Source organism: Apis mellifera, linkage group LG13 (genome assembly GCF_003254395.2).
Source record: "Apis mellifera strain DH4 linkage group LG13, Amel_HAv3.1, whole genome shotgun sequence".
Classification (NCBI taxonomy): domain Eukaryota; kingdom Metazoa; phylum Arthropoda; class Insecta; order Hymenoptera; family Apidae; genus Apis; species Apis mellifera.
In genome coordinates this window covers 721,781-737,606 of record NC_037650.1, presented here as the reverse complement: position 1 = coordinate 737,606, position 15,826 = coordinate 721,781, and the positions used below count along the sequence as shown (strand labels likewise).

Here is a 15,826-nt window from a genome sequence, read left to right as displayed (position 1 = left end):
TTATCTCATTCAATTATTATATTCAATATTTAAAAAGAAATACTTATTAATATTTATTTAAATATACTAATTAATATATTCCATATTAACATTTTTAATTATATAAATCGATTATTCAATTAATTAATTCAATTAATTTTTATTTGTATCAATTAATCAAAGTTTTTAAATCATTTTATTGCTCATTAATATATCAATGATGAAATAATTAATAACAAAATAATGAAACAAAATAATATTAATATTTAATCATATAGTTAATAAGAATCAATTAAATTAGAATAAAAAATTTTAAATGAATTGATAATAATTTATAACTTTTTATCACAAAATGATTTTTACATGAATATAACATAGATATACTTTATAAAAAAAATATTGCTTTATGAATACTATCTAATAAATTATCTATTTTTGAAAAGAATTTTAAAAATATAAATTTAAAAATTAATCATATTATATAATTTTATTATTTACCACAATATATTTTATCTTATGTATACTTTAATTTATCTTATTTGCAATGAAATATTTTAAAATAGATATATGTATGTATGTATATATATATATATATATATATATATATAGTTTATTTATAAATATAAAATACATATTTTAATAAAAATTTACATTTGAGAATATAATTGTATGTAATTGTAAATTTCATTATTAATGATTTTTTTATTAACTAATATTTATAATATAATAAATAAAAAGATTTATAAAATTTATATATCGCATTATATATACTAACCTCATTCCCATGTCTTATAACAACTTTAATTTTGCATTTAACGTTATACAATTAATATTTTAATAATAATATGCATGTATTTTATATATTTTACTTAATTATTTCTTTCACATGTTGAGATCGTCACATTTATTATTTTATTTATGAAATATTTTATAAATATTATTACTAAACATGTGAATTTAACATTTCTGAATCACGATTTGATTTGATTATATTTCCAATCGCAATAATTCTTCATATTCTTGTATAACTTTCCAAGTTACTAATCATATTAATAAGGAAGACAGAACTCATTTTATTGTGATAAAAATTATTTTATCGTTATATCGGAAATTGCACATTCATTGTTAGTATTAATTCTAACTTTTGAATTTAAAATTTTCTTTTCAATGTTTCTAGATTATAAATATCTCTAGTGAAACATTTATAACTATACAGATTGGCATCACTGTATTTCATTATTTTTATTATTTTATTTTTATTTCTAGTGTATGATCAAAATATATTTTTTATATTTCTGTAATCTATTCATTCTATATTTACATTAATGCTATATTTCATATTCTGCATACAATAATATCTAATATTTATGACTTTAATCAATATTTTTATTTTTGTTTCTATATATATTATGTGTATTTAATTATTATATATTACGTGTAACATATTTACGTGTAACATATTTAATGTTTTCAATACTCTTATTGCTCATGCGTTGTTACTTTTTGTTATTATTCAATATACTATTCTGTTTATACTTATATTAAGTTATGTAATAAATCCGTTTATCTTTTAAAAAAAATTAAATAGTACCAATTTTTTATGAAGTTTATCTAATCAGTGATATATTTGTTCAATTTGTTCATTATTTTATTATTTTTCTAATAATAAAAAATTCATCCTTTTTTGTACTAAAAAATTTAAATAGATGAAAAGTGTTCCATCAAAACTAAAAACTAAATAATTTTTTTGTTATAAAAAATGAGTATGGTCATATGTTATCATGAAAAAGAATATTTTTTCATAATATGAGTGTTATTAATTTCTCGTATTGCTTCTTGATAATGTGAAAGCTTATTATCGAACAAGTATCGATATTGTTAATTAATTATAGTGGAAAGTGTATACAAATATGTCATAAATGCAGAAAATATTTTTTTAATAACTCTCCATATATAGTATATATGTATTTTGCATAATATATCTTGTATATATTTGCATAATATATTTTCAAAATATATACATAAACTCTTTTATGATTAAACTTCAATGATTACTCAATGTTAGATTAATATATTCGTTGAACATTTTTGAAAAGTCAAAATCAAAAGTTAAATAAATACAAAATTGATATACAAAAATATAGATTGAGACTTATTTATTCAGTTACAAGCAAATAGAAATTTGTAGACAAAGATAAAGCTGTATCTCTGTTACAATATCATTTTGCTCTATCTTGCTTCATCTAATATAAATTTAAATTGTTTATAATCAAATTTGGATATTATTTAAATAAATTATTTGAAAAAGTTAAACATAACATTATTTTATCTGGCTACATGTTATATATTAAATAATCATGTGTTAGTTTATTTAAATATAAAAATTTTTTTTAGATTATTTCTTTTTTATTTTGTGTTAAATTATTTGTTATTTTAGTCAAATATTCTGCAAAAATTTATTTGAATAATGTAATTTAAAATAAAATTACTTTTCATGTTATTTAAAAAAATAATAATAATAATAAAACATTTGAAATAATTCATTATTTGAAATATAGACTACTCTGTTTATAAATTAATTTTTAATCAAAATTTTTACATATTAATTTTTATTTTTGTTTCTCTCAATTGACATTCCAAATATGTCCTTCAAATATATTATTCTGCATAATTCGATTCTATTAACATCTATTAATTAAGATTATTAATCATAATTTTTTATTATTAACTTTAATAATAATTTTCTAATAGTAAGATTATTTTTGAATGAAAATTCTTAGTTTTTTGATAATATTTAATTTTTATTATAAATAAAGTATTTTTACAAAAATTCGACTTTTCCAAAAATTAAAGAATAACAAAAAACCTATATATGAATTATCTTGTGAATATAGCAAATGTAACGAAATATTTCAATTTGTTAAACAACATAAATAGCATTTTATTAATGTGTTATACTCTTAATTGAATAGATTTTATATTATACTTAAAATACTTTATATTTTTTTTTACATTTAATAAAGAAAGAAAAATATTAATATATATATATATTTATATAAATTTTTTATTTAACTTCTGAATTTTTGACTTACTTTACAAATACTTCATAACTATGGACACAATGTACCAGGCAACATATAACTGAAAAAAACAGTTATTAAACTAATTAATTAAAAATTGATATAAATAATAATTTTATAATTGTTAATCAAAATTTTCTATATTTTATATCAACACAATATTAAAAATATTATTTTTATATTATTTATCTTATAGAAGATATCATATTTTGTTATTTAATTTAAGTATAATCTCATTGAATTTTATATAATTGTAACATTAATAATTAATGTAATTCATTTTATGAATTCATTTTACAAATTCAGAACTATATAGTTAAAGTATATTAATTAACTAAAATATTTTATATATATTATTTATATATATTGTTCCAAATTAATAAAATTAATTTTTATAAATATTTCATATTGAAAAATACTATCTAATAGTTTAAAGTTTTATTAAAATGACTAATTATATCTTTATATATTTAATTGCTAGTTATATAATAGATCATAAATGAAGTTCTAGAAAAGATTATGGTTAAAATAATTAATATTATTATTATATTTATACTTAATTATTATTAATTCTATTAAAGTAAAATTCAAATAAAAATGAATTCAATATAATCCAAATAAAGATTAAATATTAATTTGAATAAAATAGGTGCCTTAAATATTGCCTTTTCTAATTAATATATTCTAATAATTATTTTATATGAGCACTACATGTTTTATATAATTACATAAAATTTTTATAATTAATTTATAATTTTTATAATTTCAATAATAATAAAAAGATTATTAAGATTAGAAATTACAGTGGATAATCAAATTATTTTGGATATTTTAAAATGGTAACCAGAAAATTTTTGTAATCAGTATAAAATAAATGAAATTTTTTTTGTATTTTTATTTTTCTTATTCAATATATCATAATTATTTTAAAATTTACAATTTACATTTTGTATAAATTTGCATAAAATTAGAAAATTGACTTAAAACTTATTTTAAAATTTAAAATAAATTGTTGAAATAAAATTATTGAAATAATATAATTAATATATCTTTATTATATTTAATAATAAATTATATAATTAATATTTTATATTTTTTGTTACAATTATAAGTTTAAAAATATAAAATTACAAATTCAATTTTTATTTAATGATTTTAATTTAATGATAATTATAGATGATTATTCCAAACATTAAATATTACAATTATTATTTATTCAATTCAATTCCATTATTAAATCAAAATAATAATCATTTAACAAACATCTAAATAATAATTAATAAATAATTTTATAATAAATAATTTAATAATATATAAAAATTATATATAAAAATTTTATAAACAATAATATAATCCAAAAATAATTATTTATAAAATTTAATCTAACTAATAATGTTGATATAGTAATAAAATATTATTTTAAGAACCATCATTCATACAATCAATTCTATTTTTTTTCGATCAAAGTTTTAAATTCAGTATGATTTGAAATGTTTATAATTTGATTACCCATTGTAAAATGGACTCTTAAAAAATATGTACATTAACATCCCTGATATAAAAAATATCATAAAAATATTCTATATATTCTATGCATGGTGTTTATAAAATGTGTATAATATGGTATATACATAATATAATATTTAATGATTAATAATCTAATCAGAATTTCATATTTATTACATTATCACTAATGTTATTATTTGAATCTCTAATTTCCAAATCACAAAATATATTATATATTGTATATTGATAATATCAAAATGTTCAACTAAAGCATTTTATATATATCAAATAAAATTAATTTTTTTAGACTTGTTTGTGATGATGTGAATTGATGAGAAGATGATATAAATAATTTGAATAAAATTAAAAACCTTGTGTTATATGTAGTATTATCTTCCATTGGAATAACTGGAAGTTGATAAGGAGGCTTCTCAGCCCAAGGTTTTTCAATTGGAACTATACTTTCCACAGGCTGATAACTCAACTGCATAGTAGTATCTGATTCAAATGGAATATCTGATGGACGACAAGAACGTACAGGTGCATATTTTTGAGGAGGTATTAATGATTTAAGATCGTTTTCGAAATAGGAGAGTCTGTATGTAGTACAACCTGAAAAAAATATATTAGTAGAATTAATAAAAAGTAAAAAAAAAAATTTGATATGGATTATATGTGATTAGATTTTATGTGATTTTGGTAATAAAATATATGATCTGAAAATGAATTGACAATTTTTATAATTATTTAATTATAAATTATAAATTATTTATTAAATATTGTTTATATAATAGAATTTATGATGAATTCTTTAAAATAAGCTCTTTCTGCAAATACACTCTGTTGAAAATATTTTTTTAATTTATTTTTTTTTTATAAACTGACTTTAAAATCGTTTTTAACATTTTTCTAATTTAATAATTATTTTTTCTTTTATTTCGAAATATTTCTTTTTTAATGCAATCAATGTTTTAGATACGAGAAAAAAATAAATCGGTTAATAATTTTGATAAATAGCGTGCAATATAAAATATGAATTTTATGCTAAAAATTAGCAACAAGATATGTGATTACATCATTATCATGAAAAAAATATAGAACTTTTACTGTCCTAATTAATAGGAAATAATTGTTCGAATATTTTTAATATAATGACTATTTTATATAATAACGAATATTTTATATAATAACAGAGAAATTTTTCTTAAATAAATTATTTTTCTTAAATAAATTATTTTTTTAATTATTATATTTTGAGGAAAATATATAAAAATATTATATATATAATAGATATATTATAAAATATAAAATTCGAATAAGAATTTAAAGAACGATTTTTATTATAAAAATTAGGGATCCTATACTTAATTGCACGAATTTTCTAATACACAAAAAAATATACATATTATTATTTTTCAAGATAGAAATGAATTAATGTTACATACTTTCAATAGGTGAAGTTGCAGGAACAAGATTGTCATGATAACGAAGATCTGGATCTAATGGTGTATTCTTCCATGTATAATCATGTCTTTGTGTAGTTACATCTTGTATAGGCCCGCGACCTAGCCATTGTTTCTCACAAGGTAAAATTGGAGGTTCTGTTTTGAAACACCAATTACCTAAGAAACTCATCTGAAAAAAAAAAGAACATGGATATAACTTGATTTTTCATTTATGATAATCTAGCAAAAAAATGTTTTGAATAAAAATTAATCTTTTTTATATTTATAAATTTATAATATAATATAATTTTTCGAAGTTTTTTTTCAAAAAAGATACATTTAAAAAATTGAAAACCAATATCAATAAATTTGAAATTATTTTTTCCTTAAATACATTAATTTTTAAATATATTATTGTATATAATACATTTTTTTTTAATACATTATATATAAATAATGAAAAAAATAAAAAAGTTTAAACTCGAATCGCTTTAAAATATCAGAGAATATTACACTGTAGTTTTAAAGATAAAAGGATTAAAGTATTGCGCATAAAAAGTTTTGCGATACATGTTCTTAGAATTCCTAGAGGCATTAAAGAACAATCATATTTTTTATAATTACTTTGAATGATGAAAAAAAAATTATATTATACATTTTTACATTAAAATTAACGTTTATATAATCATGTGTCAAACATTTTATAATTATTAACATAGTATAATTATTAGATTAATATTTCAATACATACGAAGATGAGGAACATGATAAATAAAAAATATCATATTATTTATTATTATGATTAAATATTTATACATCTATTTTATATCTATTAATTTAATATTATCTATTTTATATCTATTTTATATCTATTTTACTTACACGATGAGTGGTATCATAAGACAAAGGACAAGATGAAAATTCAATATTATTAGGTTGTATTATAGGATTTCGTTTATCCCCTCCACAACCAAAATAACTTAGACGGTAAGTTGTATTATCATCTGTGCAACAACCAGCACTTAAAAGATTATCGTTTTCCGGTATTATTATTGGTGAACGTTTTTCTATTGTCTGTGGCCAATAACTTAATTTATAAGTTGTGCAACCCTCTAGTGGTTCTACTGGTGGCATATATTCCTTTTTGCCCCAAGAAGGTTCTTCCTAAAAAGTAATTATTAAAATATTAAAAATATAAAAAATAATAGAAATATATTTTAATAATAATTTGAAAAAATAACTTTAATAATAATGTGAAAATTAATATAAGTGATTTTTATCTAAAAATGACACAAAATTAAATATAAAAATCATTTAGTTATACGATTGAAAGATTATAAACAAAATCATAATATAAATGAAATAAAAGCAAATTTCAAAGCAATTTAAAAAATACATAATAGGATAACATGTATGGGACATTTTTAAAAACATGTTTAAAAAGAGACAGTGAATGAAATTTGTTATAAAAACATTATTATTTTATAAAAATTTCATATATTGTAATAGTATTAAAAAGAAATTATAAAATAAAAAAGGAATACTATAAAAAAGCAATATTTAGAATTAAATAAATCTGTTTTATTTTTACTATAAATAAAACGCAACAAATTTTTTAATTTAATTAAAAATTTATAAAAACAGCCTCTCTTTCTCACACTATATACCTACATATCATACCTACAATATATATATTATTGTTCAAAAATTTAAAAATTATATTTTTATATAAATAAAGAATCTAAATAAAGAATATCTTATAAATAAAATTATTTAAAATTTATGAAATAATAAATTATATTTATTGATATTCACAATAATTCTGAAGAAAAAATTAATAAATTATTACTATTCGTTTATAGAAAAATATTTTTTCATAAGAAGCTTGTTTTTAAAATTATTAAAAAACATTAATAATTTAAAATGTATATTTACTTTCTTCGCTTCAGTTGGCCAATAACTAAGTTTATATGTCGTATAATCTTCCATTGGAATATCAGATTTAACGTATTTTCTTATGGGAGCATAAGATGGTGGAGGTATTTTGGAGGCACAATCAGATTCAAAGTAACTTAATTTATATGTTGTATCGTCTAAAAAAAAATATAAAAATTTAAATTAAGTTGTAATATAAATTATTCATAATATATATATAAAAAAAATAACATAATAAAAAGATAATAAAAAATAATACGAAAATATAGTAAGAAAAATTTAAAATTAGAATTATTTGTTTATGATTTAAAAAAACTTTTATAAATTTCAAATATAATTGTAAGATACATTATATTATGCCGAAAATTTCTAGAAATTCTTTTATCTAGGGACATTACTATTTTTAGCAAAAATATTATGATATAAGGAAAGAAGAATATTAAAAAATAAGAAATTAATATTCATAATTAGAGAAATTTGTTTTATTTTTGTTACAAGTAAAATATAATTTAATATATAAAAATATAATGAAATTAAAATAAGTTTCTCTCTTTCTCTTTTTCTTTCTTCTTTTTTTTCTTCTCTGCCTTCTAATATTATTTGTTAAATAATGTTTAAAATGTTTAATATTCAAAATACATAATATTTCATAATAAAATATTTGATATATTTTTTTTATTAAAATTATTAATTTATTATTTTTCTTCCTTTTTTCTTAAACTTTCTTGCAATAAAAATCAGTATTAATAAATAAAAAAACACAATATAATTTATTTATTTTTGCAATTGATGTTGTTTGAATCTTTTTATTTCAAGAATAACTTGCAAAATTTTATACATTAATGATAACACATGTCTTCATTGTTCATTCGATCAATCAATAAAATAATTTGAAACCTCTCTTTTTTGAAAAGAGATTTAAATTATCCTTTGTCAAATTTTGTATATAAGTATATATTAATATTAATATATGTACATATTAATATATGTAAATGTATATTATTATATACTTACCGAGTAACGGAGCAGGAGGACAAAATAAATTATGTTCTGCTTTGTAAGGTTCTATTTGTGGAATGGATTTCCATGTAAAATCATGTTTCTGAGTTGTAACATCCTGCATAGGACCTTTACCAAGCCATTGTTTTTCACAAGGTATACAAGGTGCATCAGGTTTTACACATGGATGACTGAAGTAACTAGACTGAAACAAAATTTAGAAATATTAATAACATTTTCTTTAAATAATCTTGTGTTTAATTTAAAAAAATATTCGTAATAATTAATTTGTTAGGCCGATTAATATATTCATTAATATTTCTATTATTCTATTATTCTATATTCATTATTATTTCTATCCTAACTATTATTTCATCCAATATTAAATTAATTAATTATCAAATATATTAATCAAAAATATATTTTAAAATTTATCAATTAATCTATTTATATTATAGCGAAAAATATAATTTTCATTGTCGATCACGATCCATCCATTATCAACTACGAATCCGATTTAAGTTTAATTATTAATTTCAATTAGTGCTTTTGTGATTTAATCAATTCTTTGATATAAAAAAATATTAAATATATTGTATTATATTGTCATATATACAGACATGAAATGACTATTATTCATTCGATTCTCGATTATTGAACAACTGAAATCTTACGAAACTGAAATCCTATTTTAAATTTTATTAATAATCATAATATAAAATGAATGGTTATTTAAATAATATATTTTATTAATATTTTAAATAATTATATGCGAGACATATTTTAAGTAAGATCTGTTTCAAAATTATCATCAATAGAAAGAGAAAAAGATATTAATTAGTATTTTTTTCTTAACTTATTTATTATCGGTCATTAATCTTATTATTAGATTCGTATTTATTATTGTATATCGATAATTTATATCAATATTAATATATTTATATATATTAATATATCAATAACTATGTAGAAAAGAGATTACTTTATCGATTTGAATTTACTTAAAATATATTAATATAATTGTCAAAATCATCATTTTAAACAATTTAATTCCAAAATATTCTCAAAAAAACCTTCTATTTAATTTCAGATATATTTTAAATTTTACAACTACATCTCAATTGAATTTATAAAAAAATGAATTTAAAAAATAAGAAATGAATGATAGAAATTTTTTCCATCATTGTATTAAGATATTTATATAGAGAGACCTAATAATAATATGATTTAATATTCCATAAAAAAAATTCAATGCTACTATATTTTCTTAAAGCAATTTTTATTTAATCACATATAATGATAGTCCAATACTATTTTTTAATATAATGGAAAAAATATTTTCGGCTAATAGTACAAGGAAAATTCAAATGGAAAATTCAAATTCTAATACATATCATAATAGTATTTTCATTTATTATCACTACTATAGAAAGACTATAAAAAGATTGATCGATATATGATCAAATAATTATTTAATTAAGATGAATATCAATAATATAAAGGGTTTAATTTAAATTAATTTTAAATTAGATGATTTAATATAAATTTAATCTAATCTAATTTAAATGTAACTTAAATTAATCTATAAAATATTAATCTTAAAATTAATCTATAAAATATTAAAAATACGATACGATTTTATTTGATATATTTTTATAATTCGTAAATTAAAATCAAGTGGCAATAATATGTGACATATGTATATAAGAAAAAGTTGCTCAAAATAGGATTTTTATATATTTTAAGGCATCGAAATCGGTAATATGATTCTTTTTTTGCATAATTATCTAATTTATAATGAATGTTACAATAAATAATCCTATCAATTGTGATGTTTATCCAATTATTTATTTTTTTAGGAAAAAAATTGTGTTACTGAAATTAAATAAACAACTTTGAAGTTTATGTACCAAATGTAATTGGTTATAATAAAATAAAACGGCAAACAAATATTTATGTCGATTGATAATGATGGCAGATGATTTAATAGAGAGTTAATGTAAAATTTAAATTTTTCAAATTTTTGCATTGTTTCATGTTTAATAATTAAAGAAATCAAATAATAATATACATCAATGCATAGGTTTTGATGACAAATGTGACAAATTTCTTTGATGTTAAAATGAAAAAATTGACATATATAATATATTCGAAATTTGAAATTCGCGTGAATATAAATATGCAACTAAAAAAAAATCATTTACATTTGTATGATTTTTTTTTAATTTGCGAACAGATCTTATTTTAAAAACATATCTCTAAACATATTTCTCAGTTCAAAAATATTTTTATTTTATCTTACTTTGTATGTTGTATTATCGGATATTTCGCCATCTCCAGTAACTAACCAATCTCGTGGTCGAATAGGTTCCACACCAACGCTTGGACATTCCCAATATGAAAGTCGATATGTAGTATTACTATCCATTGGTAAACCTGATTTCCAAAAATGCTGAAATAATATTAAGGAAAGAAATTTGAAATGAAAGGACTACACTTCTTGAGAAAAAAAAATAGCACAACTTAAATATATTATCATTTATTTTTATCAAAAATGAAATATAAACAAATTTTTAATAGTAATTTCATTTGAACATATATAAATCTTTGTTTTTCTTTTGTAGCAATAGTTCTAAGTAGTTCTAAACAAATTTTCGAATTATTTTTTACAAATTTTGATTTATTCAGATGAATTTTTTTTAAACAATTCAGAACATATTTTTCGTTTATTATAATAATAACAAAATATTGATATAAGTTAAAAATTTTATCATATTAAGAAATTTATTAACAGTACGAAACTCATTTTTGATTTTTTGAAAACTCATAAAGCAAATATGAAAAATTCATAAAAAATTCAAAAACTATCTTTGTCATTACGAGTTTTTTTAAATAATAAAATCACTCTTAAAGCAAGTCAAGAAATATTTAAGTTAAATGATGAATTATGTAAAAAAAATCATTTTAAAATTTAATTTTGATATCTTTTATATTCTTTCATTGACAAAAATACATCACTGTATTTCATATCAAACAATTTTTTATATTACAAATAATATTCTGAACATTTTTTTTTATTTTTAATCCTTCTTGACATATTCGACCATATCTAAACATTATGTATAATAAAGACTATAATAATACATCTAATTGATAATATATTAAATGCTATATTAATATAAATATAATATAAATATTAATATAAATGTTATATTAACTTCTATACTTACACGAATTGGAGTATAAGGTTTCGGTATTTCTGGCTGCACATATTTCTGTAAATAAATGAAGTCTTTAAAACAATGATTGTGTACAATATAAATTTTTAATATAAAAATAATAATGTATTAGTACTTACATAACATACACGTTGATTTGCACAACAACAGCAGTTGCAGCATTCATCGTGATTCAACTGAAAAAATAAATATTAATATTTTAAAAGTTAAACAATTTATTGTTTTTATAATAATACAAATATTTTTAAAAAAGAAACTCTAAAAATTATATATATAAATATAAAGAGAAAAAGAAAGAGAAAATAGAAAGAGAATATGAGAAAAAAGAGAATTTTTATTAAAACTTGATATAAAACTTTTGTTGTTGTTTTATATAATATCTTTTCATAATATAATAAAAGTAATTTTCATTTATATAATGAAATAATTTCAAATCTTATTTTTTCGTAATAACTATTATTATTCTTTTAATATTATTAATTTTATAATATTATTCATTTGAATCAATCGCTATTTGTTTCTAATGAAATTAAAATCACTACTGTGATTTTAATCAATGAAACATTTTAATAAATAATGAATAAATTAAAGATTAAGTTAAACAAACAAAAAATTAATTGAAAATAAATAATTATCATGAAGATAATGATTTATTTATATTATCTATTATTCATTAAGATAAAAATTCTTCTCACAAAATTCTCAACTATTTTTTATGCAATATTGTAAACTGATTATTTATTAATTTAAAACTAGTATTTATAAAAGAATCTCCAAAACTAGATTAAAGTAATAGGAAAAAGTAAAAGCAGAAAATTAAATTAACAAATTACGATTATAGTTAAAATCAAAAAACAATATGTTATAATAAAACATACTTCAATATTTGTAATGGTAGATACAATTCTTATACAATTCTTATATTATTCTTATATCAACCTACAAATTTGCAATTCTTTAATTAGAAATATTTTAAGAACATATACAAGACAAAAACAATGTTATATATTCAATGCTATATCAGAAATTATATTAAAAATAGAAAAAGTAGATATTTTTATTGTCAATATACGTAGATATTCACATTCATGGATTCGATATTTGAAAATGTTCATTCTACGTATCATATAAATTGAATAGTCAAGAAATGAAAAATTAAGAAAAGAAATATGTGTGTGTAAATGAATAATAAACAAAAAAAATTTTAATTTTAAATTCGCATAGATTTAATTGTAAAAATACAAATAATGAAAATACAAAATACAAGTGATAAAGAAAAATCATAATGATTATTTATTTTATCACGTACATTAATTATTTATTACCATTTCTAAGATTATAATTCTTTACACAATATAGCATTTATATAGCATAAATATAAGTATACAATAAATTCAAAGATTAGAATATAATAAAACTTTTTATAAGAACATAATGATTTATTGCAAAAAGTTCATTTATTTTAAAAATATATATTATTAATCTAAAAAAACATTTCGAAAATTGTAAAATAGCAAATGTAAGAAAACTCACATATTCTCATTTTATAAACAAATATTATTATGAGGCAAAATTTCTTTACGAATTTATAAATTTTCCTCAATTTTATTTTATTCTATATACGTATGAGACATTAAATGAAAATATAAAAATATAAAATATAAAATATAAAAATATAAAATTTTAAAATATTTATAATTATATACAAATAATATTTATGTAATGATACTGAACTGATAACATTTACGTAATATGAATATGAAAATGCCGCGAAAAAAAATTTTGATTTTAAAAGATACCAAATTTTCAATTAAAAAAAATGAATAATAGATATTAAATAAATTTGTTTTTGTACAAAATTTTCTAAAATTACACGAAAAATATGATAAAAATCATTATATCTATGCCTTAAGAATGCGATCATTTTCATTTTTAAAGAAATAATAAATAATAATATAATGAAATAAAGAATATTTTGTAATTAATTATATAACGATGTAAACAACAAATTTTATTATATTAATTTAATTATATAGTATATAAATTTATTTTATTTTCTTTATAATGTATTTGAAATTAATTTAAAAAATAATAAAATTACTTCTTACATGAGCAAAGAAATGCAAAATTAAAATTTATTAAAAATTACACGATGTGAGATGAAAATAAAAAATTATGATATTTTTTAAAAAAAATTTAATTTTAAAGCTTTGAACGGATTTAAATATTATTATTCATAAAAATAAAGTTATAAGCATAAGTAGAAATTTCTGCAATGAAACTTTAATTTGGATAGTATTTAATTATAATTTTAAAATATCAATATGTAAAATTTTTACAAAGATGAATGCAGATAAATATATCGATCTTAGATTTTAGAGAACATTATAATTTGATTTATTGAAAAAAAACCATAATAATGTTATTTTCAGCAAAACAATAGTTAAAACTCAAAATAATTAAAAAAACAAATTATGAATTCATATTTCTTTAATCTGAAAAATTTATGGAGAATTTTATCACATATAATATGTAAAAATGGGAAGCAATACAATATTAAAAAGTTAGAGAATGCAACAAGATATGAATGAAATAAAATAAAAAAAAAAACTTAATATAATATAAAAAATAATATTTGGAGTAATTAAAAATAAGAATAATATTAATTATTAAATTTAGTTCTTTGAATTGAAAAATATTTCTATAGAAATTTCCTCATATTTCTGTATATCAATTTTTTTTGTTTTCTATTACTTTTTTTAATTATTTCTTAGCATTTCTTTCATCTTATAATAATTCTTGAAACTTTTATTAAAAATAACAATATTTTTATAAAAATTTCGTCTATTGAATATTATTCTGTAATTCTTTTTTTTTTACATTGTAATATCCTCAAATATTCACTTTTCTACATTCAAAGATTATTTTAATTATTATTTATTATTAATTAAAATATATTGGAATGAAAAAATTACAAAAATTATATTCAAAGAATTTTTAAATTCCACACTTGTTAATGAAACAGGTGATTTTTATATTTTTGGAATAATTATTCAAATTTTATTATTTTGTTTTATTTGATTATATAATTTTTCACATGTATTAACCTAATATGTCTTAAAGTTACATTTTACATTACCTTAATTTTCTTCGTTGCCTCGATAATTGATTGCGGTTGTGGTTTGCATCTGCAATACGTTTTAATATATTAAATTTTGTTATGTATAAAAAATTAAATTTTAATTGAATTTATAATTTAAATATATAATTTATAATTAAATATATTATAATAACTTACAGTTCAGGAACACAGATTTCCATGATATTAATTATCGTTTATAATATCAGAATAATTAATAGAAGGAACTAAATAAACAAAATATATTTACATTTTATCAAAAAGTTTAAAAATATTAATATCAAATAAAAAATAAATAATTTTACACCGTCACGATATGAAAGGTTAATGTCATAGTAGGCAACGAAATAATAATTGTAAAATTTAATTGAAATGTCAATTTCTAAAAAAAGACAAAGAGAATACAAAATGGTACTCTTCTGTTTATATTTTTCTTGTCTTTTATATTAGAATGTTTTTAAAATTCAAAAATATGTATTTTCATAAATTATTATATATATTTGT

The 15,826-nt window shown here is 17.6% G+C and overlaps 1 protein-coding gene across 2 annotated transcripts; it reads right to left on the bottom strand.

The window, feature by feature from the left end:
- Window positions 1-3,025: 3,025 nt before the first annotated feature.
- On the bottom strand, window positions 3,026-15,587 carry LOC725523 (stabilizer of axonemal microtubules 1). 2 transcript variants are annotated; one of them, XM_006572195.3, is made up of 11 exons: window positions 15,482-15,583; window positions 15,323-15,371; window positions 12,303-12,359; window positions 12,175-12,219; window positions 11,247-11,396; window positions 8,960-9,149; window positions 7,946-8,103; window positions 6,893-7,174; window positions 6,011-6,200; window positions 4,937-5,177; window positions 3,026-3,120 (listed from the first exon to the last, which is right to left on the bottom strand). In XM_006572195.3, the coding sequence occupies exons 1-11, from the start codon at window positions 15,502-15,504 to the stop codon at window positions 3,090-3,092; spliced, it is 1,416 nt and encodes a 471-aa protein (XP_006572258.1). In that variant the 5' UTR covers window positions 15,505-15,583; the 3' UTR covers window positions 3,026-3,089. The 2 variants fall into 2 exon arrangements, with proteins under 2 accessions (XP_006572258.1, XP_006572257.1); XM_006572194.3 differs by lacking the exon at window positions 3,026-3,120 and having other exon boundaries at window positions 4,792-5,177; window positions 15,482-15,587.
- Between the last annotated feature and the right edge of the window lie 239 nt (window positions 15,588-15,826).